General features: G+C 45.0%; 2 protein-coding genes across 2 annotated transcripts; both read left to right on the top strand.

The window, feature by feature from the left end:
* Positions 1-110: 110 nt before the first annotated feature.
* LOC129017612 (ADP-ribosylation factor 2-like) lies at positions 111-23,775 on the top strand (the record flags this gene model as incomplete). Its single annotated transcript, XM_063657011.1, has 4 exons — positions 111-261; positions 5,686-5,796; positions 17,628-17,752; positions 20,869-23,775. Coding segments are annotated over 4 exons (549 nt in total), but the record flags the coding sequence as incomplete, so codon positions are not given.
* A 585-nt stretch (positions 23,776-24,360) lies between these two features.
* LOC129017907 (putative uncharacterized protein encoded by CRHR1-IT1) lies at positions 24,361-26,552 on the top strand. Its single transcript, XM_063657012.1, has 2 exons — positions 24,361-25,130; positions 25,930-26,552. The coding sequence occupies exons 1-2, from the start codon at positions 25,041-25,043 to the stop codon at positions 26,311-26,313; spliced, it is 474 nt and encodes a 157-aa protein (XP_063513082.1). The 5' UTR covers positions 24,361-25,040; the 3' UTR covers positions 26,314-26,552.
* Positions 26,553-27,026: the final 474 nt, after the last annotated feature.

The raw sequence follows: 27,026 nt of genomic DNA, 5'->3' as shown, positions 1-27,026 counted from the left end.
GGAGCCATTTCTAATTGACACTTGTATTTTCTGCGTGTTGCTTCTATATCTCTGCAAAGAACAATTATTTGGCTTGCTTTTCTTGTCATGTTACAGAATTCAATTAAATTACAATAGGAAACATTTTTGAAAAGCTCTTTAAAAGTCTATTTGGGAAAAAAGAGGTGCGGATTCTTATATTGGGTTTGCATACAGCTGGAAAAACCACCATCTTGTATAAATTGAAGCTGGGGGAGACTGTGCCTACCGTCCCTACAGTAGGTAAGTTAATGAAAGACCTGTGGCAATTCCAGTTTACAATTTAGTATGTTATATATATTTTTTAGGTTCTGTTTCACCAGAGAAATATGTTTTATTTTTACATGCTTCTTATGTTATTGAATAATTCTTTTTAAAAATCTTGTCTACTCCAAGAGCATACATTTTTAGAGGCCAAAAACCAGGTTATATTATGTATCCTTTTTTTTTTTTTGACTCTGTCACCCAGGCTGGAGTGCAGTGGTGCATCTCTGCTCACCGCAGTCTCAACTTCCTGGGCTCAAGTGATCCTTCCACCTCCCTCCTGAGTAGCTGGAACTACAGGCGTGCACCAGCATGCCCAGCTAATTTTTGTATTTTTGGTAGAGACGGGGTTTTGTCATGTTGCCTAGGCTGGTCTCGAACTCCTGGGCTCAAGCGATCCTCCTGCCATGGTCTCCCAAAGTGCTGGGATTACAGGCGTGAGCCTCCACACCTGGCCAGGTTATGTATCCTTTTCTAGTGGCTTGCACATTCTTAGGTTCACAAGGGAGACATATGAACACATGGAGGCTAAGCAAATTTAACCCCATCTGCTTGGCAAAAAAGAAAAAGTTAATGGGCAAAACAGGGAGGGTAGTTCTGCTCCCCACTCCTCGCAGCTAGTGTCCCAGCAGAAGGCTGAGGTGGGAGCTGGGAATCTGCTGGTGCCTCCTCAGTCGGCCTCTGTTCCAGCTGGCCTTCCTTAGTGGCAGCATCTCATCTGTCTACACCAAGTACACTCCCAGTGCTTAGAGATGGAGTGTGATTTCTTTTCTTCACTGTGGCTCAAACCAACTGCTTGAGATGATGTCCAACTAGAGAAATAGACAAGCTGGCTGCATTGCTCTTACTGTGAACCAGCACTGTGTTTTATGGGCTTGTTAAGAGATTTACAAAGCGAGTTTTGACAGAACTGAATCTTTGCCTTGTGAACTGCCTCTAGATCCAAACTTCTGACTGAGGATACACCCCACAGGGTGGCATGTGAACATTACTACTGTTCTGAATATTAGGCACAGGACTCAAATGATCAACTTTCTTTTTTTTTTGAGATGGAGTCTCTGTCACCCCAGGCTGAAGTACAGTGGCGCGATCTCGGCTCACTACAACCTCCACCTCCTGGGTTCAAGCGATTCTCATGCCTCAGCCTCCTGAGTAGCTGGAATTACAGACATTCACCACCATGCAAGGCTAATTTTTGTATTTGTAGTAGAGACAGGGTTTCACCATGTTGGCCAGGCTGGTCTGGAACTCCTGACCTCAAATGATCTGCCTGACTAAGTGCTGGAATTACAGGCGTGAGCCACCGCACCCAGTCTCCAAATGATCAACTTTCAACTTGGGCAGTAGCTGCAGAGATTGCATTGATTGAGGAGTGGGAAACCGAGGAGGATGTTCGAGTTATGAGATGGTTGTGTGTAAGGTAGTAATTTGGTTAAATTTTTCAAATGGATAAGCCAGTGCTGTCCAGAAGGCACTTTCTGCAGTGATTGAAATGTTCTCTGTCTGTGCTGTTTAGTGTCATAGCCAATAGCCATGTGACTGTTCATGTGCTTGAAATGTGGCTAATGCAACTGAGGAACTGAACTTTTTTTTTTTTTGAGATGGAATCTTGCTCTGTCACCCAGGCTGGAGTACAGTGGCGTGATCTCAGATCACTGCAACATCCGCCTCCTTGGTTCAAGTCATTCTTCTGCCTCAGCATCCTGAGAAGCTGAGATTATAGGTGCGTGCCACCACACCCGGCTAATTTTTGTATTATTAGTGGAGACGGGGTTTTACCCTGTTGGCTAGGCTGGTCTCGAACTCCTGACCTCAGGTGATCCGCCCACCTTGGCCCCCCAGAGTGTTGGGATTACAGGCATGAGCCACTGTGCCTAGCCGGGAACTGAACTTTTAATTGTATTTAACTTTTAAGTTTATTTTTTATTTATTTTTATTTATTGATTGATTTTTTATTTTAACTTTAAGTTTAAATAGCCACATTGCCAGGCACAGTGGCTCATGCCTGTAATCCCAGCACTTCGGGAGGTTGAGGTGGGAAGATCACTTGAGACCAGGAGTTCGAAACCAGCCTGGCCAACATGGTGAAACCCCATATCTACTAAAAATACAAAAATTAGTAGTGGCATGCACCTGTAATCCCAGCTACTCAGGAGGTTAAGGCAGGAGAATCACTTGAGCCCAGGAGGCAGAGGTTGCAGTGAGCTAATATTGCCCCATTGCACTTCAACCTAGGTTACAGAGCAAGACTGTGTCTCAAAATATAAATAAATAGGCCGGGCGTGGTGGCTCACGCCTGTAATCTCAGCACTTTGGGAGGCCGAGGTGGGCGTGTTACCTGAGGTCAGGAGTTCGAGACCAGCCTGGCCAACATGGTGAAACCCCATCTCTACTAAAATTGCAAAATGGGCGTGGTGGCAGGCGCCTGTAATCCCAGCTACTTGGGAGGCTGAGGCAGGAGAGTCACTTGAATCTGGGAGGCAGAGGTTGCAGTGAGCCGAGATCGCACCATACACTCCAGCCTGGGTGACAAGAGCGAGACTCTGTCTCAAAAACAAAACAAAACAAAACCATAAACAAATAGTCACAAATGGCTAGTGACTATGTATTGGACAGAGCTGGGGTAGACAGTTGTTCAATGTCATTTATTGAATAATTTTTCCATGCTGATTTGAAATGCCTTCTTTGTCACATACTAAATTCTCACTGGTATGTGTGTCTTTTTCTCGACAACTACCTGTTGCATTTATATTTGAACTCTATTCAAGTGTTATTAGAGCTTGGCATATCCTTAAAAATAATTCATTATTCATTTTCAGAGATTTCCTGGTTATGCTTGCTTGTTTATTTCTCCAGGTGAAATTTTAGATAATTTTGCTAAGTTTCCTGCCCCTGCCCCTACCATCATTATAGGATTGGAATGGCATTGTATTTATTTATTTAGCAAGAATTTAGATTGTTGCAATGTAATGAGTGTCTGTCACTAAAATAAGGCATGACTAGAATTGAGTTTTGGAAGGTGAGCAGGCCCAGCTTGCTTGGGTCTTGACAGTCATGTTTGGGATTTGGGCATGGGAAGCCACCAAGGGGACATCTTTCCTTCTTTTCCTTCCCTTCCTTCCTTCCTTCCTTCCTTCCTCCCTTCCTCCCTGCCTCCCTGCCTCCCTCCCTCCCTTCCTCCCTTCCTCCCTTTTCTGTCCTTCTCTTCCTCCCCTCCCCTCCTGTCCCCTCCCATCTCTGTCTCTCTCTCTCTCTCTCTCTCTTCCTCTTTTCTTTCTTTTCTGTCTTGGATCTTATTCTGTCATCCAGGCTGGAGTGCAGTGGCATGATCTCAGCTCACTGCAACGTCTGCTTCCTGAGCTCAAGCAGTTCTCCTGTCTCAGCCTCCCAAGTAGCTGGGACTATAGGCACACGGCACCAACGCCTGGCTAATTTTTGTGTTTTTTTGTAGAGACAGGGTTTCGCCATGTTGCCCAGGCTGGTCTCGAACTCCTGAGATCAAAGCAATCTGCCCACCTCAGCCTCCCAAAGTGCTGGGGTTACAGGTATGAGCCACTGTGCTGGGCCTATTCTTTCTTTTTTTAATTTTTAATTTTATTTTTTAGGGAGATTATTCTTTCTTTTTTAAATTTGAAAATATTCCAATCAAACATAAATGTGTAGAGAAATGACGTGACCACACTACGTGTTTTTAAGCTATTGCTTTGATTAGAAGATGGTGACCGGATGGAGAGAGGGAGAGTGGCAGAGGTGAAATTAGTTATATGGTTTCAGGAATTGAGGCTAGAAATGATGGTCTGTTGGGTTAGGGTGACTATTAGTTGTTTAAGGGGTTGAATTGATAAGATGTGGTAGTAGGGTTCTAGGGTGCGAGCATCGGATGTTTCCAAGGCACCTCTCAGGCTATCAGCTTGTGGAACAAAGTCAATGATGGGATAACTAGCAGAGGAGGAGGTTGGGGGTAGGGACCTTAAATTCCATTTTTCACTGATCACCTTGTTTTGGGGCCTTGAAGACATTTGCCAAAGCTGTTAGATTATGAGCCTGAAGCTCAGGAGAGAGGGCTAGGTTGGGGGATTTAAATCTCAGAGTTAGTACAGGGAGAGGAATGAAGTCGTGGGAGTGAGTGAGATTGCCAAGGGAGGGGTGCAGAAAGAGGAGAATGGATGGGGCCAGTGAGAGCCGGGGGGACTCCGTCATTGCAGGATCAGTTAAACATGGCTGAGTTCACTAAGGAGAATGAGACAGTACAGCCATAGAGATAGAGGAAAAGGGAAGCTGGGGAAGGGTGTCAAGGAGGGAGTGAGCAGTAGTGTCAGAGAGAAGATCAAATTATGGAAGAACTGAAAAGGCCTGTGTTAGATTTATTGACCTGGTGATCACTGTTGACCTTAGTGAAAACCAGCTACCCAACATGGTGGAGCAGAGCTAAGGTGCTGTTGCGTGAGAGGACCAAAGAAAGCTCAGTGAATGTAGCCACACTCCTTTGAGACATTTGACTTTAAAAAAGCAAATAGGCCAGGCGTGGTGGCTCATACCCGTAATCCCAGCACTTTGGGAGGCTGAGGTGGACAGGTTGCTTGACCTCAGGAGTTTGAGACCAATCTGAGCAACATAGTGAGACCCTGTCTGTACAAAAAATTTTTTAAATTTAGCTAGGTATGGTGGCTCATGTTTATAGTTCTAGCTACTTGGGAGGCTGAGGCAGGAGGATCCCTTGAGCACAGGAGTTTGAGGCTGCAGTGAGCTATGATTGTACCTCTGTGCTCCAGCCTGGCCAACACAGCAAGGCCCTGTCTCTTAAAAAAAAAAAAAAAAAGCAAATAGAGGGTGAAGATGCGAAGGAAGAGGGTGCAGATGAAGATGTGGGGATCAAGGAAAGGTTTGTTTTCTTGTTTTTAAAGATGTAAAAGGCTTAAGCATGCCAAGGTGAACAGATTGGAGATATTCAGATATGGGAGAGAATAGGAATAGTAAAAAGTTCCAGACAGTCTGGGTGGAGTGGATCTGGCTCATGGAGGGAGTTGGTGGAAGAGAGTTACCTTCTTCTGTTGTTCAACAGGGAGGAAGAAAAGCATGGGTAAAGATGTAGACTGGCTTTTACACTGTATGGTGGAAGTGGAAGTCAGTCCCATCGGTGGCTTCTCTGCTCTGAAGTGCACTGTGATGGTCTCCTGCTGAGAGAAAGGGTAGGTGCGTGGCTGGAGATTGGAGAGTAGAGAAGGTTTGAGACACCTGTCCTGATGAATGGGCGAGGGGGCCAGCACATTCTCTTTGAAGGCTATAGATCTTTGACTAGCAGGCTGCTTTGTAAATTAAAAGTACTATCCGCATGTTGAAATTATTTTGAATTGTTCAACCAGCACAAATCATAATTAAATGTTTTCCCCATATTTCATTTAGGTTTCTGTACGGAGACAGTAGAATATAAAAATATCACCTTCACTGTCTGGGATGTTGGCAGCCACTTCAAAATCAGACCTCTGTGGCGGCATTTTTTCCAGAACACAAAAGGTAAAGATTATTCAGTCTGTAGCCTTGATACTGTTTCTGTGAAATGTCTCTAAGTGATACCTTGTGGTGCTCTGCTCTATTTACACTGTCAGCCATTTCCTCTCTTAGGGTCTCCTTATACTTACTGGGGAGGTTTCTTTTGTGAGACAGAGTCTTGCCCTGTTGCCCAGGCTGGAGTGCAGTGGTGTGATCTTGGCTCCCTGCAACCTCCGCCTCCCAGGTTCAAGTGATTCTTCTGCCTCAGTCTCCCAAGTAGCTGGGGTTACAGGCATGCGCCACCACGCCTGGCCAATTTTTGTATTTTTAGTAGAGATGGGGTTTCGCCATGTTGGTCAGGCTGGTCTCGAACTTCTGATCTCAGGTGATCCGCTCACCTTGGCCTCCCAAAGTGCTGGGCTTATAGGTGTGAGCCACCGTGCCCAGCCCCCCTGTCTACTTTAAATCACTACTAGATTACTTATAATGTCTACTAGCATGTAGACATTTTTTTTTACTGTCGTGTTATTTTTATTTATTTATTTACTTATTTATTTTTTGAGATGAAGTTTCACTCTTGTTGCCTAGGCTGGAGTGCAATGGCGTGATCTAGGCTCACCACAACCTCCGCCTCCCGGGTTCAAGTGGTTCTCCTGCCTCAGCCTCCTGAGTAGCTGGGATTACAAGCATGCACCACCACGCCCGGCTAATTTTGTATTTTTAGTAGAGACGGGGTTTCTCCATGTTGGTCAGGCTGGTCTCGAACTCCCAATCTCAGGTGATCTGCCCGCCTTGGCCTCCCAAAGTTCTGGGATTACAGGCGTGAGCCACCGTACCCGGCCTGCGTTATTACTTTTTAATATTTTTGGTTCAAGGTGGGTTGAATCCGTGGATACAGAGGGCTGACTATAGTTTTTACACCCTGATTTTCATGTAAAATATTAACCATATGGAATCCACAAATTACTCATTTTAGAATTTATTTGGAGTCTGTCTGTTTTGAAGATTCTCCTGCATGTACTTGATAGTAAAGGCTTACATATTCGTCAGTCTTTCCAGACCAAATACCCAAGTTGACTGTCCCTTTTTTTTTTTTTTAGCACATTTTTATTTGCTTAAGCTTCTAAAGTCGAATGTAATATCATTTGCACAAATAAAAATTAACAGTTGGTCAACTAAGAGAGCAAAGTATAGAGTGTTTTTCAAGGGATGACTGTGGCTTTCAACTTTAAAACACAAACCTGATTGAAATGTGGTGGTGTGAACATGGCAATGGGAGGTACTCTTCTGCAGGTTTAGGAGAACATTGCCAAAAGCAATGTTGATGCTTAAATTTCAAAAGATTTGGGTTTTGTTGTTGTGTTCTTAGCATTTCCCTCAAACATTTTATTTTGAAATTTTTCAAATATGCAGAGAAGTTGAAAGATACTCACATTCTTATCAATTAACATTTTGCCACATTTGCTGTATCTCTCTGTATATGTATGCTTTTCTTTTTTTTTTTTTTTTTAATTAAGTATTTATTGATCATTCTTGGGTGTTTCTAGGAGAGGGGGATATGGCAGGGTCATAGGATAATACTGGAGAGAAGGACAGGAGATAAACACATGAACACATAAGGCCTAGGCAGAGGTCCCTGCGGCCTTCTGCAGTGTTTGTGTCCCTGGGTACTTGAGATTAGGGAGTGGTGATGACTCTTAAAGAGCATGCTGCCTTCAAGCATCTGTTTAACAAAGCACATCTTGCACCGCCCTTAATCCATTTAACCCTGAGTTGACACAGCACATGTTTCAGAGAGCACGGGGCTGGGGGAAAGGCCATAGATCAACAGCATCCCAAGGCAGAAGAATTTCTCCTCCCAGACAGGGCGGCCGGGCAGAGGCGCTCCTCACTTCCCAGACGGGGCGGCCGGGCAGAGGCGCTCCTCACATCCCAGACGATGGGCGGCCGGGTAGAGGCGCTCCTCACCTCCCAGACGGGGCGGCCAGGCAGAGGCGCTCCTCACTTCCTCCCAGACGGGGTAGCAGCCAGGCGGAGGCGCTCCTCACCTCCCAGACGGGGCGGCCGGGCAGAGGCGCACCTCACTTCCTCCCAGACGGGGCGGCCGGGCAGAGGCGCTCCTCGCTTCCTCCCAGGCGGGGCGGCCGGGCAGAGGCGCTCCTCGCTTCCTCCCAGACGGGGCGGCCGGGCAGAGGCGCTCCTCGCTTCCTCCCAGGCGGGGCGGCCGGGCAGAGGCGCTCCTCACTTCCTCCCAGGCGGGGCGGCCGGGCAGAGGCGCTCCTCACCTCCCAGACGGGGCGGCCGGGCGACTGTCCCTTTATATTTTATATCATTGTTTTAGCTGTTACCTTTGGCAATTAACTCTATTTGCAGTTATCTTTTCCAGGCTATAGATTTTAGAATGTTTTTTCTCAAAGTAGTGCATTTATTTTTTTTTAACTTTTTTAGTGGAAAATCCAAAACAAATACAGAGAGGATAACATAACGAACCCCCATGTACCCATCACCAAGCCCCAACAGTTATTAGCATTTTGCCCATCCCAGACATGATGCCTTTTATTCATATGTCCTTTAGTGTTCATTTCCAACTGATAAGGCCTTTATATATATATATATATATATAATCTCCATGCTATTATAACATCTCCAAAATTAATAATAATTCTTTAATATCTAGCACCTAGTCCTTATTCTAATTTCCCCAGTTGTATCAAATGTATCCTGGCTGGGTGTGGTGGCTTACACCTGTAATCCCAGCACTTTGGGAAGCCAAGGCTGGTGGATCACCTGAGGTCAGGAGTTGGAGACCAGCCTGGCCAACATGGTGAAACGCTGTCTCTACTAAAAATATGCAAAAAAAATTAGCCAGGCGTGGTGGTGCATGCTTGTAATCCCAGCTACTCAGGAGGCTGAGACAGGAGATTCTCTTGAACCCAGGAGGCAGAGGTTTCAGTGAGCCGAGATCGCACCATTGCACCCCAGCCTGGGTGACAGGGCGAGACTCCATCTCAAAAAAAAAAAAAAAAGAGAAAAAAAAAGTATCCTTTCTACATCTTTTCTACATTTGCTTTGTTTGCATCTGGATCAAAGTTCGCACAGTGCATTTTGTTGTTTTGCCTCTTTAGTCTTTTATTCTACAGCAGTTGTTCTTTTTCTCTGCCTTTTTTTTTTCCTCTTTTTTTTTTTTTTTTGAGACAGGGTCTCATGCAGTGGCACAATCTTGGCTCACTGTAACCTCTGCCTCCTGGAGTCAAGCGATGCTCTCACTTCAGCCTTCCAGGTAGCTGGGACCACAGGTGCATACCATCACGCCTAGCAAATTTTTTTGTACTTTTTGTAGAGATGGGTTTTCACCATGTTGCCCAATCTGGTCTCAAACTCCTAGGTTCAAGCATCTGCCTACCTTGGCCTCCCAAAGTGCTGAGACCATGGTGTGAGCCACCTTGCCTGGCCTCCCCTTTTTTTTTTTTTTTTGTTTGTTTGTTAACTGTTTATTCCACATTCTGGATTTGGCTGATTACTTTATTATGGTGCCATCTAACTTGCTTGGCTATCTGTGGATTTCCTGTGAACTGGTTGTTTATTCTAGAGACTTGATTAGATTTTGGTTCGTTTCAGGGGCAATAATACTTCATAAGTATTCTTCCTATCCTAACACAGAAGTTCGGTTGTCACACTTAGACATTTTTTTAAAAATTTTTATTGTGGCAAAGTATATATAATATAAAATTTACAAGTTTATTCTTAAGTGTACAATTCAGTGGCATTAAGTACATTCACCATGTTTTACAACCATCACCACTGTCCAGTTCCACAATTTTTTCATCATCTCCAACAGAAACTTTGTATCCATTAAGCAATAACTGCCCATTCCCTTCTCCCCCACCTCTCATTAGCCTTTATTCTATCCTCTGTCTATGAATTTGCCTATTCAGTGGAATTGTATATTAGTCTTTGGAAGTTTAGCTGCCTGGCCTCTTTCACTTAGTACAATGTTTTCAAGGTTCATCTATGCTGTAGTATGTATCAGAACTTAATTCCTTTTATGGCTGAATGATATTCTATTGTATGGATATACCACATTTTGTTTATCCATTCATCTATCGATGGACTCTTGAGTTGCTTCTGCTTTTTGTCTATTATGAATAATGTTGCTATGAACATTCATGTCCAAGTACCTGTTTGAGTCCCTGCTTTGAGTTCTTTGGGTATATGCCTAGAAGTGGAATTGCTGGGTAACTATGTTTTCTTTTTTTTCTTTTTTTTTTTTTTTTGAGACAGAGTCTCCCTCTATTGGCCAGGCTGGAGTGCAGTGGTGCAATCTCGGCTCACTGCAACCCCAGCCTCCTGGGTTCAAGTGATTCTCCTGCTTTAGCCTCCCAAGTACCTGGGACTATAGGCGTGAGCCACCACATCCAGCTAGTTTTTTTGTATTTTTAGTAGAGACAGGGTTTCACCATATTGGCCAGGCCAGTCTCGAACTCTTGACCTTGTGGTCCACCCGCCTCGGCCTCTCAAGGTGCTGGGATTACAGGCATGAGCCACTGCACCCGGCCTCATTCTTTTTTTTTTATTGTGGTAAAATACACATAACTTAAAATTTAGCATTTTAACAATTTGTTTTGTTTTGTTTTGTGGTAGTGATGTTTTTGTGAGATGAGGTCTCTATATGTTACTCAGACTGGTCTCGAACTCATGGGCTCAAGTGGTTCTTCTGCCTCAGCCTCCTGCATAACTGGGACTACAGGTGTGCACCACTGCACCCAGCTCTATCTTAAACATTTTTAAGTGTGTAGTCAGTCATAATGTTCTGCAACCATCACCACCATTCATTTCTATAACTATTTTCATCTTGTAAAATCGAAACTTTGTACCCATAAACTATAACTTCTGTTCTTCCCCCACCCTCTCCCCCTACTCCCTGGCAGCCACCAGGTTGTCACATTTTTAGTGATGCCAAATGGTTTCAGATGGTATCAGCCTAATTCCCCTGAATTAAAATTCTCCATCAACTTTTCACCTGATCATTTTAGCATCCATTGAAAACTGTTGCCTAGACCCATTATTTTATTAGAAGTTACAAAATGGTGATTTTTCCCCCCTCCTAAATCTTGTTATTCCTCTGCATTTATTAGCTAAAATCCTTCTAAACAAAGAATTCCCTCATCAAATATTTGGTTTCCCTGAAATATAGTTTGTACAGGAAAGGCTGGAAAAATGCTTTATTCTTTTCCTTCGTGGATTTTCAGAGAAACCACTGGATGCCCCACAGCTTCCATGGTGACTCTTAGATGTTTGTATCTTCGTGTTTCGATCTGCAGATTATGTATTTTTTTGATACTCAGAGCGTCCATTTATCTTGGACTGGCACTTGACAACTTGGCAAACCCTTGCAGTTTCTTAACTGTAATAAAACTAGAACACATGGGTTTGAACCACAGCTCTGTAGTGAAACCTTGAGAGAGTTAGGTAATCTCGTCTGTCTCAATTTCCTTATCTTAAAATGGAGATAATACCTACTGCCTGCATCATTGGGCTTAAATTACTTATGTAAAATGCTTCATTTCGTGGCTGGATGACAGTAGGCACTCAAAAGCGCAAATTGTTTGAGGTTTCACTTCATCATTTCTCTGGCAGAATTCTTTTTTCTTACCCTACTGGGAGTTTTCACATTCAAATACCAAGATGAAATAAATACCTTTATTTCTTCAATCTTCTCTTCATAACAAGCCTAATTTTACTGAGTTTCGGTAGCTATTGTTTTTGATGGTAAGGAGCTGGCTGTATTCTAGGACCTTGGGGTGGGAAATTTGGACTTTTCATAAAATAGCAATTGGGAGCTGTTGGAAGAATGGACTTGCCGTGAGTGGTCTTGGATGCAGCCCCTATTTTTTCTGCCAGTTTCTAAAGATCAGGCTGTCTTTTAGTTTAAATTTTTTTCATCAGTATGTTGAGTATGACAGAACTTAATGCTTTTAGCTCTCTATTAAGACATTTAACTGTGTTTCACTTGTATAGATTGGAATTTGAACAGTTTCTGATTTCTATTTTATTTTATTTTATTTTTATTTTTTTGAGACAGAGTCTCGCTGTCTCCAGGCTGGAGTGCAGTGGCGCCATCTCAACTCACTGCAACCTCCACCTGCCAGGTTCAAGCGATTCTCCTGCTTCAGCTGCTCGAGTAGCTGGGACTACAGGTGCGTGCCATGCCCAGCTAATTTTTGTATTTTTACTAGAGATGGGATTTTACCATGTGGGCCAGGATGGTCTTGGATCTCTTGACCTTGTGATCCACCCGCCTTGGCCTCCCAAAGTGCTGGGATTACAGGCGTGCATCACCGCGTGTTTTGTTTGTTTGTTTGTTTGTTTGTTTTGTTGAGATGGAGTCTTGCTCTGTCACCCAGGCTGGAGTGCAGTGGTGTGACCTCGGCTCACTGCAACCTCCACCTCCTGGGTCAAGCAATTCTCCTGCCTCAGCCTCCCGAGTAGCTGGGATTACAGGTGCCCGCCACCATGCCTGGCTAATTTTTTATATTTTTAGTAGAGATGGGGTTTCACCATGTTTGCCAGGCTAGTCTTAAACTCCTGACCTCCAGTGATCCGCCCGCCTCGGCCTCCCAAAGTGCTGGGATTACAGACGTGAGCCACCGCGCCTGGCCGTGATTTCTTAATTGATATTTTTATAGAAGGCATAAGATGGTCCATTAGTTATTATGGAGAAATATTTTTCTCCTTGATTATAGGTTGTTATTTTAATTTGTTGAATTGTAGCATATCTATCTGGTTCAAAATTCGAAAGTAAGAAAAGGTGTATACTCATCATTTCGTATCTGTGGGGGATTAGTTCTAGGACCTCCCATAGATACCAAAATCCTTGGATATTCAAGGCCTTCATATAAAATGGTGTAGTATTGGCATAAAACCTATGCACATCCTCCTGTATACTCTAAATCAGTGGTCCCCAACCTTTTTGGCACCAGGGACTAGTTTCGTGAAATATAATTTTTCCACAGACCCGGGGACCGGAGAGGGGGATCAGGGATGGTTTTGGGATGATTCAGCACATTGCATTTATTGTGCACTTTATTTCTATTATTATTACATTGTAATATATATTGAAATAATTATACAAACTCACTGTAATGTAGAATCAGTGGGAGCCTGAGCTTGTTTTGCTGCAACTAGATGGTTCCATCTGGGGGTGATGGGAGACAGTGACAGATCATCAGGCATTAGATTCTCATAGGAGCACACAGCCTAGATGCCTCGCATGTGCAGTTCACAATAGGGTTCACGCTCCTATGAGAATCTAATGCTGCAGCTGATCTGACAGGAGGTGGAGCTCAGTTGGTAATGTGAGCGATGGGGATGGGACGCGGCTGTAAATACTGATGAGGCTTCTCTCACTCACCTGCTGCTCACCTCCTGCTGTGCAGCCCCGTTCTAACAGGCCCAGTTCTTAACCGTACTGGTCTGTGGCCCAAGGGTTGGGGACCCCTGCTTTAAATCACCTCTAGACTACTTATAATGCTGAATACAACATAAATGCTGTATAAATAGTTGTGAAACTCTATTGTTCGGGGAATAATGACAAGAAGAATGTCTGTACATGTTCAGCACAGATGTAGGTTTTTTTTTTTTTTTCTGAATAATTTCTATCTGTGGTTGGTTGAATCCATGGATATGGAACCCATGGATGTGGAGGGCCAATTATATAGTAACAAGTCACTGTCTCATTCCTGTCCCTTAACCATTTGGTTCCCCTCTCATAGACAACCTTTTTTTTTTTTTGAGACAGAGTTTTGCTCTTGTTGCCCAGGCTGGAGTGCAATGGCTCGATCTCGGCTCACTGTGACCCCTGCCTCCTGGGTTCAAGCGATTCTCCTGCCTCAGCCTCCCGAGTAGCTGGGACTACAGGTGTGTGCTACCATGCTCAGCTCATTTTTATATTTTTAGTAGAGGTGGGGTTTCACCATGTTGGCCAGGCTGGTCTCAAACTCCTGACCTCAGGTGATTTGCCCACTTTGGCCTCCCAAAGTTCTGGGATTATAGGCATGAGCCACCTTGCCTGGCTGACAAACATTTTTATTTCTTGTATATCTGTCCAGACATACTTTATGTATATACCGGCAGCTCTATATACATATATTCCCATTTAAAAAACACATTAATAGTATACTATTCATGTGTAAATATACTTTTTTTTTTTGAGACGGAGTTTCGCTCTTGTTGCCCAGGCTGGAGTGCAATGGCACGATCTTGGCTCACTGCAACCTCTGCCTCCCAGGTTCAAGCAATTCTCCTGCCTCAGCCTCCCGAGTAGCTGGGATTACAGGCATGTGCCACCACGCCTGGCTAATTTTGTATTTTTAGTAGAGACAGGGTTTCTCCATGTTGGTCAGGCTCATCTTGAACTCCTGACCTCAGGTCATCCGCCCTCCTCGGCCTCCCAAAGTGCTGGGATTACAGGCATGAGCCACTGTGCCCAGCTGTAAATGTGCTTTTTGTACATTCTCTTAGTTCAGATGTAGGACCAGTCTGATGTTAGGTTCTTAGGTCAGGACCTATATAAAGATAGTATAAAATGGTACCTAATATTACAAAGCTTTTTTAGGAATGGCAAAGGGATAATATGGCAGCTTCCTCCCTGTCAGTTCGGCATTGGTGACTAAGGATCTCAAATTTCTGGATAATCTGGCTTGCTTAGTTATGACGACAGACCAGAACTTGCTGATAGCATATGAAATCTTCGGGGGAGTTTTGAATGTTTTTCATTTTTTAGTCTGATATGATGTAGGAGACATGACATTGACTCACATGCAAGCCCCAAACACGCTGAAGCCGCAGGAGCTCTCTATCAGCCATAGTAGGCTGTTCTGTAGCCGTTGGTTCAGGCAGCTGTGGAGTGGGCCTGGGAGGCACGGAGGGAAAGGGAAGAGGGCTGGCACTGGTTTACTCTCCTAGACATAGTGAAATCTCATGGTCAAAGGAAACCAAGAAGTCATCTTACCCTGCTACTATTTTCCTTCCAGAGTCTCTTCTGCAGGCTCCCCATGAATTGTGGCTGAAGCTGTGCACAAAGAAGTATCTCCAGTGACAGGAATGCCTTCTGAGGCAGCCCATTGCATCTTCATCTGCTGACACTCTGCTAGGCTGACTTCTGTAGTTTTCACCACTGAACTTCAGTCCACCTCACAGAGCTCTATACAACACCTGAATCCTCTTTACATCATAGACTTTCAGCTACTTGAAGATAGCCATCAGCCGCTACATGAGTCTTTTCTCCAGGTAAAATCTCCAGTTATAGCAGCTGTTCTTCATATGGCCTAATGTCTAATGCCTTTGCTCTCCTGGTCATTTTTTGAATTTCTTCAGTTTGCCCATGTCTCAGAGTGTGGGGTCCAGCACTGCCCATGTAACGTTCCCAGGATATTCTGACTGATGTAGAGTAAGCCTGGTATCACCCATGTCCTAGGAACTGAGACCCCATCACTGCTGGTGATGCAGCCTAGGATCAAACTGTTCTTTTGGCAGCCACTTCACATTTTTGTGTTAAGGGCTTACTGTTAGCCAAACACAATTTGTTTGTTTGTTTGTTTTTTGTTTTTTCCAAGACAGGGTCTCACTCTGTCACCTAACTGGAGTGCAGTGGCACGATCTCGGTTTACTGCAACCGCTGCCTCCCTGGTTCAAGCAATTCTTTTACCTCAGCCTCCCAAGTAGCTGGGACCACAGGTACGCATCACCACACCTGGCTAATTTTCGTATTTTTAGTAGAGATGGGGTTTTGCCAAGTTGGCCAGGCTGGTTTCAAACCCCTGACCTCAAGTGATCTGCCCACCTTGGCCTCCTGAAGTGCTGGGATGACAGGCGTGAGCCACCACACCTGGCTGACAGATTGTTGTTATCATTAATGTCACATGAACTACTGCCAAAGGCGTCTCCCCTTCCTGTGCTTGGAGGGTGTGTTGGATGCCACCTGTGCCCCTCCCTGGAGACGCTTTTGGCCCCACAGCTTCCTTCAGCCAATGCAGCAGTGACTGGGTCTGTGCAGGTTTTGGTCACCTTCACTCAGGTGTGATGGAGTGGTGCCTTTCTTTGGCCTGCCCCAGGTATCTTTTACTTCTTGGGATGTATTTGATGCTATAGTATGGAATGCTGCAGAGACTTCCAGCACCAACCCCCTGGAGTTGGACTTTATTTCACAGATTGAGGGCACCATCCTCCACAAGAATCCCCAACTTCAGCCACCAGCTGGCAGCAGGTTTGGGAGTCCTCAGCCCACCCTCACTTCTGGCCAGATGGCTACAAATTTGGCGATTTCCACAGGTTTGATCACTTGTTAGAATGATTCACAGAATTCAGGGACATGCTATGCTTACAATTACAGTTTTATTAATTGATCAATAAAGCAAAAGGATACAAATGAACCAGTCAAAAGGAAAGACACATAGATCTGGGAGGACATCAAATGCAAAGCTTTCATTGTTCTCTCCCCATGGAGTCAGGGGCTGTTACCTTTCCAGCACATTGATGCGTGACAATGTATAGAGTATTGCCAACCAGGGATGTTCTCCTGAGCTTGAGTATTTGTCATTTTTATTGGGGCTTCCTTGCATAGGCACTATTGATTGAATCATTGGCCATGTGACTCAAACTTTAGCACCCTCATTTCCCCAGAGGTGATTTTGTTAGCATCCACTATCTAGGGGCCCACCCTGAGTCACCTTGTTAGCATCAACTTACAGATGTGGGCCCGCCATGATAACAAAGACACTGCTATCACTCTGAAAAGTCCAAGGGTTTAGAGGCTACCTTCTAAAAACTGGGGGCAAAGACCAGCCAAATTCATTACTATACAGATGCCCATAGGAATCTCTTGGTGTTCATACCAATGTGACCCAGAAGTATGGGTGGCCTAACACCTGTTGAGTTGTTCTTGAGCAACAGGGAATGGGTACTGAAGGATACTTGTTTCCTCTTTTGTCCTCTGGGTGGACAGTTCTGACAGGCATTTGATATGGCTTCTTAGAATGTCTAGCAACAGTGAGCAGTGGTCCCATAGTGGGGGCCCAGCTTGATAACTTGTCCTTCTATTGTCTGTCCCTCCTGCCCTGTTTTACTCCCTCAGCCCCTCATTCCTGCTCTCTGGGATCACTTCCCAAAGAAAGTACCTGCACTTAAGCTTTTGTCTCAAGTTTTGCTTTAGAGGGCTAGCCCTAGAATGCTATTTATTATACTAAACTTTACCTGTTTTAAAAAACAATATTTTGGCCAGGAGCAGTGGCTCATGCCTATAATCCTAGCACTTTGGGAGGCTAAGGCAGGCGGATCACCTGAGGTCAGGAGTTTGAGACCAGCCTGACCAATATGGTGAAACCTCGTCTCTACTAAAAATACAAAAATAAGCTGGGTGTGATGGTGCGCCTGTATTCCCAGCTAATCGGGAGGCTGAGACAGGAGAATTGCTGGAACCCAGGAGGTGGAGGTTGCAGTGAGCCGAGATCATGCCACTGCATTCCAGCCTGGGCTGCAGTGAGACTCCGTCTCAAAATAAATAAATAAATAAATTAATTAAAAAAAACATGTTTTTTTCCCTGATGTGGAAATTAAGTGATTAAAAAAATGAGACTTTTTCAGGATATATTCTTGTTGTTAATATGGTGCAAGGCTGTGATGCTTCTGCAAAAGTGAGTTGAGTGTATAGCAGGCCTCCTTACTATAGAGATGATGTATCCTTCCATATCGATTACCTTTGTGAAGTCACACACACAAGCAGGGAGAAGTCGTGAAGATACATAAACAGCTGCGTTTTCCAGGCTGAGATCACTAACATGCTCGTGATTTCTTTCTAGGTCTGATTTTTGTAGTTGACAGTAATGACAGAGAGCGAATTGATGAGGCCCGGGAAGTGCTGACTTACTTGTTAGAGGACGATGAGCTCAGAAATGCAGTTTTATTGGTATTTGCCAATAAACAGGTATGTTGTTATTGGCTTTCTGAATGCTGGAACTGAAATTTACTGCCAAATGTCTCACTTATAAATACAGACATTTAAATGAGATGTCTGCCTCCCTCTCTCCAGTACCAACCATAATGTCTCCCACCATCTCCTTGCTAGAATGTCTTTTTTTTACTGAGAGAGAGTCTCACTCTGTTGCCCAGGCTGGAGTACAGTGGTGTGATCTCAGCTCACTGTGACCTCCACCTCCCGAGTTCAAGTGATTCTCCTGCCTCAGCCTCCCAAGTAACTGGGATTATAGGCATGCGCTGCCATGCCCACCTAATTTTTGTATTTTTAATAGAGACTGGGTTTCACCATGTTGGCTAGGCTGGTCTCGAACTCCTGACTTCAAGTGATCTGCCCACCTCGACCTCCCAAATTGCTGGGATTACAGGTGTGAGCCACCGAGCATCAACTAAGTTCCAGACTTGGTTTTAGGCTTAAACCAAGACAGACAAAGTCCTTGTGTTCTTGGAGTTTATGCTGCTAGTGGGAAGAGAGTCAACCAATAAATAACATGTAATGTGCCAGGTGTGGTGGCTCATGCCTGTACTCCCAACACTTTGGGAGGCTGAGGCGGGGGGATCACTTGAGCCCAGGAGTTCAAGACCAGCCTGGGCAACATAGTGAAACCCCATCTCTACAAAAAAGTACAAACATTAGCTGGATGTGGTAGCATGCACCTGTGGTCCCAGCTATTCAGGAGGCTGAGGTGGGAGGATCGCTTAAGCCTGGAAGTTCGGGGCTGCAGTGAGACGAGATTATTCCATTACGCTCCATCCTGGGCTACAGAGTAAAATAAATAATAATATGTGTCAAATGGTTTTTATGTGTTGTGGAAGAAGGAAAAGCATAGTAAAGGGTCAGGGCAGGTGTGGGAAAGACTGGGAATGCCTCTCTGATAAGATGACATCTGAGCAGAGACCAGAAGGCCGGGAGGAAGGGAGCCACATGGTTCTAGGAACAGCATGGCAGCCAGTGCAGCTGGAACAGAATGAGCAGGGGAGAGAGAGAGGAGATGAGATTGAATCATATAGGGCCTGTTTTGGAGGAGGAAAAGGGCTTGTACATAAATGTAAAACAGTAAAAAAACATGGGAGGAAGACCAAGCGTAGAACTATCCAGCCTCAGGACTCTGAGCTAAACTAAGCATGAAAAAGAAGGTAGAAACAACCACGTGGAATTGTACCAGTCTGAGATGACCACCGTCACATTCTGACATCCTTCTTTCACTTTCTCTTCCATGAGTACATTCATTATGTATTTGTGATCATACTGTTTTGACAATGTTGCATCCTGTTTTATCACTTTAGATTTATCAAAATCATTGTCTCTTTGTTATCCAACTCTTCGTAGACTTGATTTTAAATGGTGGATGGATCATCATTTGTACAACTGTTACTCTCACTGTTCAGGTTCAATGTCAGTCCAGAGTTTGCACTAGTGAACATATGACTATTAAAGAAAGAAAATGAATCTGGAGGGTGTGTGTGTGTGTATGTGTGTGTGATTTTTTTGTTTTGTTTTGTTTTGTTTTGAGACAGGGTCTTACTCTGTCACCCAGGCTGGAGTGGAGTGGTGCAATCACAGTTCACTGCAGCCTCGAGCTCCTGGGCTCAAGTGATCCTTCTTCCTCAGCCTCCCAAGTAGCTGGGACTGCAGGCATGTGCCACCATGCTCAGCTAATTTTTTAATTTTTTTGTAGAGCTGAGATCTTGCTATGTTGCCCAGGCTGATCTCAAACACCTGTGCTCAAGCTGTCCTCCCACCTCAGCCCCGCAAAGTGCTGGGATTACAGGTGTAAGCTACCGTGCTTGGTGCCTCTGTTGTTTTCAGTGATAAAAACAGAATGTTCTCATGGTATAAATACGCATACAGTTCAGAATATTCAAGTGAAATATTCTAGTGCTACTATTCATTGTTAAATTTATTCTTTCTCTTATCAGAGATCCAACTTTCTCTGCCTGTGTAAGCAATTATATGATTGTGTTCTTTCACTTAGCGTATCTTGGAAGTCCTTCCATATCAGTACATCTACAGCTTATTTATTTATTTATTTATTTATTTATTTGTTTGTTTATTGAGATGGAATTTCACTCTTGTTGTCCAGGCTGGAGTGCAATGGCACTATCTCGGCTCACCACAACTTCCGCCTCCTGGGCTCAAGCAATTCTCCTCCCTCAGCCTACCGAGTAGCTGGGATTACAGGCATGCGCCACCACTCCTGGCTAATTTTGTATTTTTAATAGAGATGGGGTTTCTCCATGTTGGTCAGGCTGGTGTAGAACTCCCAACCTCAGGTGATCCGCCTGCCTCAGCCTCCCAAAGTGCTGGGATTACAGGTGTGAGCCACTGTGCCTGGCCTTACTTTGTTCTCTAATGCTGATTTATTCAAATTTAGTTTGAGCTTATTCTGTGCCAAGCACATTTCAAGGCACTTGGGATACATCAGAGAACAAGATAGACCAAGATTCCTGCCCTTGTAAAGCTTGCATTCTAGTTAGGGGAGACAGATAGATAGTCAATAATAAAGATACTTAAATAAGTAAATGTCATGATATAGTAACGTATGGTGAGTACCATATTGAAAAGATGGAACAGACCACTTCGGTGAGGTCTCTGGTCCAGGAGGCTTTGTAAACCGTAAGGACTCTGACTCGTATCCTGAGAGAGGGGGAACTGTTGCAGTTTTGATAGAAGAATGATTCAATCTGATTCACCGATGGCTGGGTTGAGAATAGGCTTCACAGGAGCAAGAGCAGAGAAGTAGGGAGGCCAGTTAGGAAGTTATTTCAGTCATCCAGGTGAGAAGCGATGTGGCGTCAGATCGGGGTGACAGCCGTGGAGTGAGTAAGTGGTCAGATTCTGGATAAATTTTGATAGTAGAGCCATTAGGAGTTCCTGACAGATTGGCTGTGACATTGAGAGAAAAAAAGTAAGGATAATTTCAAGCTTTTTGGCCTGAGCAACTGGAAGGTTGGAGTTGCCATCAACAGAGAAGACTGTGGGTTTGGGCACGTTTAGCAGGGAAGAGCATATTTCGCTATATGGATACAACAGTATACATTGATTTTTGAATGTTCTTTTTCAAGGATCTCCCTAATACTATGAACGCGGCAGAGATAATGGACAAGCTCGGCCTCCATTCCCTCCGCTACAGAAACTGGCACATTCAGGCTACTTGTGCCACTACTGGACATGGGCTTTATGAAGGCCTGAACTGGCTCGCCAACCAGTTCCAGAGCCAGAACTGACCAGAAGGATCTATCCTTTGTGCCTTGTGGCCACATCAGCTAGCCTCTGCTGTGTGCACGTGTATGTGTGTGCTGGGAGTGGAGGCAGCTTTCTCATGGTGCCTTATCCATGCCATAAGAAAAGCGATGTTACATTTTAAGAAACCCAGTGTTAAGTTTTAAACACCGCCTTCCACTTCAGTAGCTTTGATGATCATTTTTGCAATTGATGGAGAAGTCCAGAGGGCTTGCTGGTGCTCGAAGGCCAGAGCGGGCTTCATGGAGGTGAGTTGGAGCCAGCACTGAGTTCAGCTGTTGCAATCCTGGTCTGGCATCTGGAGTCCTGTTAGTCTTTCCTTTCGTAAAAAGGAAGGAATTGTCATTCTTTTTTTTTTTAAACCATATTATTACTGTACCTTTTCATGTTTGTTTATTTTTTATTAAAAAAAAATTTTTTTGAAACAGCCTCCCACTTTGTCGCCCAAGCTGGAGTGCAGTGGTGCGATCTCAGCTCACTGCAACCTCTGCCTCTCAGGCTCAAGCAATCCTCCCACCTCAGCCTCCTGAGTAGCTGAGACTATGGGTGTGCACCACCACACCTGGCTGATTTTTGTATTTTTTGTGGAGACAGGGTCTCGCCATGTTGCCCAGGCTGGTCTGTAACTCCTGAGCTCAAGGGATGCACCCACCTCAGCCTTCCAAAGTGCTGGGATTACAGGCATGAGCCACTGCGCTACCCAGAAATCGTCATTCTTTACCATCACTGCTGGAGCTAGCAGCTCACTCTTCAGTGCTTTAAAGCAAATGATCCTCAGGAAAGAAAAGGTATTTGCTTATTGCAGGTGCAGAGAGGCTCAGATTGGAACTTTTCCCTGAAGCTATATTGTAGCCCAGATTTCCTGATGTAACTTGCTTTATTTAAAGACATCAGTGAGCTTTTTCAGTGGCACATCAATACTTCATAACACTAGGAAGGTATCCAGCCTTTTCCTTATGCTAATTCCTTCCCTTATTTGCCAGATGGGGACCCTGTGGGGAGGTGACCCAGTGTGAGGCCGAAGCTCTTTCCCAGAGCCCCACAGGCCAGTGGAGGGTCGTGTTTGCGCTCTGGGCATCGCCGTCTTGGGTCTCGGTCCCCTGCGACTGCAGCTGCTACATCCCTGCTCCAAGATAAATGTTCTTCCCGTGAAGCAGACGGTTCACTTTTGGGATGGCGCTGTCCCCAGGTTTGGCTGTCTCAGTCCAGATGATGTTTGGTTAGTTTCCATTCCCAGAACCACAAGCCTGTGAGTTCTGAGAGTTTGTGACAGAATCGAGAGGCTAATTTGGGAGATGTGAGATTCCCAGCCCACCTGGTATTGCCCCCGAGTTAGTGGTAAATTTTGCTATGGAAAATATCTCTTGTCAAGACCAAGCTCCGGCGCATTGCCTTCCTCTTTTGGATGGCCATGGCATCTCATGAACCACTTGGAAATGTGTTTTATGTTGTTCTCCAAATATTAATAAAAATATCTTGGAGAGGAGGTTCGCTAAGTAGTCTAGAGCTCGTTTGTCCAGACAATTGTTGGCCATATTAGTACCTAAGCACTTCTATTTAACCTTCTTCTTCTTTTTTTATTTTCTTTTTGAGACGGAGTCTTGCTCTATCACCCTGGCTGGAGTACAGTGGCGTGATCTCGGCTCTCAGCAACCTCTGCCTCCCGGGTTCAAGCGATTCTCCTGCCTCAGCCTCCTGAGTAGCTGGGACTACAGGCGCCCGCCATCACGCCCGGCTAAATTTTGTATTTTTAGTAGAGACACGGTTTCATCATATTGGCCAGGCTGGTCTTGAATTCCTGACCTCAAGTGATCCACCTGCCTCGGCCTCCCAAAGTACTGGGATTATAGGCGTGAGCCACCACGCCTGGCCTATTTAACCTTCTAAAACTACTTTTTCAAGAAATCTTCACTCGAATTATAGAAGATTGGCCAGGCACAGTGGCTTATGCCTGTAATCCCAGCACTTTGCGAGCCCAAGGTGGGAGAGTCGCTTCAGCCCAGAGTTTGAGATCAGCCTGGGCAACATGGCGAGAACCTGTCCCAAATTTTAATATAAAAAATAAAATTAAATAAAAAATTATACAGGAGGGCCATGTCAGGTGAATTTTAACTGAAGCAAACCTTATTTATTCATAACAATGAAGTTGATATTACTAGGAAAAAATTTCATTCCGTGATAAATGTGTGGTGTCATGTTTTTCTTTAAAATATTGAATTTAAAGAATGTTCATTGCAATACTGGTAACTAAGTCCAGATTTGCTTTTTAACCATGGAGTAATTTCTGAGAAATATTTGTTTTATTTTATTTTTTTGAAACAGAGTCTTGCTCTTGTTGCCCAGGCTGGAGTGCAATGGTGTGATCTCTGCCTCCTGGGTTCAAGCGATTCTCCTGCCTCAACCTCCTGAGTAGCTGGGATTACAGGCGCCCTCCACCACGCCCGGCGAATTTTTGTATCTTTAGTAGAGATGGGATTTCACCATGTTGGCCAGGTTGGTCTCGAACTCCTGACCTCATGATCCGCCTGCCTCGGCCTCCCAAAGTGTTGGGATTACAGGTGTGAGCCACCGCACCCGGCCTCTGAGAAATATTTAGATTGTACGCCTCAAATGGGCAGGGACTGTGTCTTACACTTTTGTATTTATGCTACAGTGTACCTAGTACAGTGCCAGTCCTCGTTAAACACTTATTGGTTGCTCAGACAATAAAGAACTTGCTTTGGAAGGAGGAGAGGATAGTCGTGTGCTTCTGAATATATTGAACTTCTTGAAATCTCTTTCCCCATCAGTTTTAGCAGAGTTTCTATTGAAACTCCTAGGGTGTGTTTATGGAAGACAAACTCAGACGTGCTGTCCTGGCCTTAGCCCTGGCAGTACGCCTTGCCTTTTCACGGCACATCCACTACAGCCTTTCCCACACTGTGACACTGGAGCCTGTGAGTCAGAGTAAGTATAAGTGGGGAGCACTTTTCAGTACAGTAGTTTTGAGGAAAGACTTGGGTCTCTGAAAGCCATGTTTGCATCCCTGCTATGTCCGTCACTGGCTGCTAGCCTCAGGCCACTGACTCCTAGCCTCTGTATCTCAGAGCCTCAGTTTGCTTAAATGGGGATACTGATACCTGCCTCATAGAGTTATGAGGATTAAGTGTCTCCTACCTTTGAATGTCTTGCTCCAGTGTTTCCCTGGAGATATCTTGTCCAAGTATGAACAGCAGTGCTGGCCACAAGCTCATCAGCATTATTATTATTATTATTATTATTATTATTATTATTATTATTGTTAAGGAAGAGTCTTACTCTGTCACCCAGGCTGGAGTGCAGTGGCACAATCTCAGCTCACTGCAACCTCTGCCTCCCGGGTTCAAGTGATTCTCGTGCCTCAGCTGCCCGAGTAGCTGGGATTACAGGCGTGCACCACCACATCTGGCTAATTTTTGTATTAGTAGTAGAGACAGGGATGCACTATGTTGGCCAGGCGGGCCTTGAACTCCTGACCTCAAGCGATCTGCCCGCCTCGGCCTCCCAAAGTGCTGAGATTACAGGCGTGAATCACCGCGCCTGGCCACTTTTAAAACATTTCTATCACCCTGAAAAGAAACCTGGTACCCTTTAGCAGTCACTCCTCATTTCCCCCATCCCCCGCAGCACTGGGCAACCACTAACCACTGACCTACTTCCTGTCTCTAGATCTGGTGGAGATGCTTTTTAAACTTTTTTTACTACCCTGTGGTCCCTGAGGAGCCTTACACTGAGAAGTTTTCTCCCATTTTGTCTTTCATTCTCCCCATCCTCTTTTGTTCTAGTGCATGGCATGGGAAGCCCTCTCTAGGAGGATGCTGTGGCCACACAAGCGCTGGACGAACCGCTGGAGTAGGTGACTTCCAAGGTGTCCTAATGTAGTAGCTATTAGACCAGCTCCTGCATTTGGCCAGTAATTAGCGTGCTGCTGCACATTGCCACTAGATGGTGCTGCTGCTCCATCCCAACTAACCACATGCATCCCTGGCTGGGGTCAGCCTTGGGGTTTCCCAAGTGTAGAGGAATCCATCTCTGTGCCTGTGGTAATGGCTGGACACCAGGAGAGACCCAGAAAACAGGGATATTCCTAGAAGAGAAAGGCAAAATAAGCACTCAGAGCAGAGGACGTTTGAGTGTCAATAATGAAGGTGGCAGCAGTAATCATGGCTATCATTTACTAAAAATAGTGGATATTGGCCAGACATGGTGGCTCACACCTGTAATCCCAGCACTTTGGGAGACCAAGGTGGGTGGATCACTTGAGGTCAGGAGTTCGAGACCAGCCTGGCCAACATGGTGAAACTATCTACTAAAAATACAAAAATTAGCCAGGTGTGGTGGTGCATGCCTGTAGTCCCAGCTACTTGGGAGGCTGAGGAAGGAGAATCACTTGAACCTGGGAGGCGGAGGCTGTAGTGAGCTGAGATCGCGCCACTGCACTCCAGCCTGGACAACAGAGCAAGACTGTCTAAAAAAAAAAGTAGATATTGTGCTAGTCACTTGATACACATTATCTCTGATCTTTGCACCAAGCGAGGCATGTGTATTATGTCTGCATTACAAAAGGGGAAAAATTAAGGTTCAAGAAGATAAAGTGGCCAGGCATGGTGGCTCATGCGTGTAATCGCAGCACTTTAAGAGGCTGAGACAGGCGGATTGGTTGAACCCAGGAGTTCAAGACCAGCCTGGGCAACATAGTGAGACCTCATCTCTACAAAAAAATAAAATTAGCTGGGTGTGGTGGTGCGTGCCTGTAGTCACAGCTGTTCGGGAGGCTGATGTGGAAGGATCACTTGAGCCCGGGAGATAGAGGCTGCAGTGAGATGAGACTGAGCCATTGCACTCAGCCTAGGCAACAGAGTGACACCCTGTCTCAAAACAAAACAGAAATAACAAAAAATAAGGTGACTTGCTTGAGGCCACATGGCTGTGAGCCAAATACAGATCTGGGTTACCAGGGCTCACATACTTCTAAGTACACCCTACTGCCTTGGAATCTGCTGAAGACCAAGCCCCTGCCCCCAAGCCATGGCAAAGGAGGAGGGAAGGAAGCAAAGGTGCCCAGTGGGGACAACTCGGGGAGGGGGGAGGTGCCCAGGGCCCAGGAAGGCCAAGCAGCATGTGGCAGGGCAGCATCAGGTGACACCCAAGAAGGAATGAGGAGAGGATGTGAGGAAAGAGCCACAGCACAGAGGCCTGCTGTTAGGTCAGTGGAGACCACGGCCCATGGGACCTGGATCTACCCTTGATGCTAATAATATTCTTTGGGGAAAAAAACTATAATCACAAAGTTTCTGCAACTGGACTGTAGTCATGGTTGCAGAACTGTATAGATTTACTAGGAACCATCAAATCGTTCACTTACAATGGGTAAATTGTACAGTACATAGGTTATCCCTCAGTAAAGCTGTATGAAATTTATAGTCATGAAACCAATAGTGACAAGGGAGCTGGGTAAGTGGTCTCAGCCATGCTGTAGGCACTTTGAGAAGAGGAAGAGTGGCATCTCTGGTTTAATGAAAGAAAGCCTGGCCCATGGCGTCCAGCTTCTGCTTGAATACTTTCAGTGCCTGGGAGCTCAGTACCTCAAAGCAGCCCACTCTGGTTTAAGATCACTCTCTAATCCTTAGAATGTTGAAATACATCATTATTATTCTTATACTGCTGTGAAAAATAAATGTCTTTGTTTTGCCACATAACATTTCTCTGAGAGCTTGAGGACAGTTATTGCATTTTCCCAAGTCATTTTTATCTCAGACAGAATTCCCTGATGACCTGTAGGTTTTTTGTTTTTTTGTTTTGTGTGTGTGTGTGTATTATTATTTTTTTTTTTGGAGATGGAGTCTCACTCTGTCGCCCAGGCTGGAGTGCGGTGGCGCGATCTTGGCTCGCTGCAGCCTCCACATCCCAAGTTCGAGCAATTCTCCTGCCTCAGCCTCCCAAATAGCTGGGATTACAGGTG

The sequence above is a fragment of the Pongo pygmaeus genome, chromosome 19, assembly GCF_028885625.2.
Source record: "Pongo pygmaeus isolate AG05252 chromosome 19, NHGRI_mPonPyg2-v2.0_pri, whole genome shotgun sequence".
In the NCBI taxonomy this organism is placed as follows: domain Eukaryota; kingdom Metazoa; phylum Chordata; class Mammalia; order Primates; family Hominidae; genus Pongo; species Pongo pygmaeus.
The sequence above is the reverse complement of the archived record's forward strand: the minus strand, read 5'-3'. Positions and strand labels throughout refer to the sequence as shown.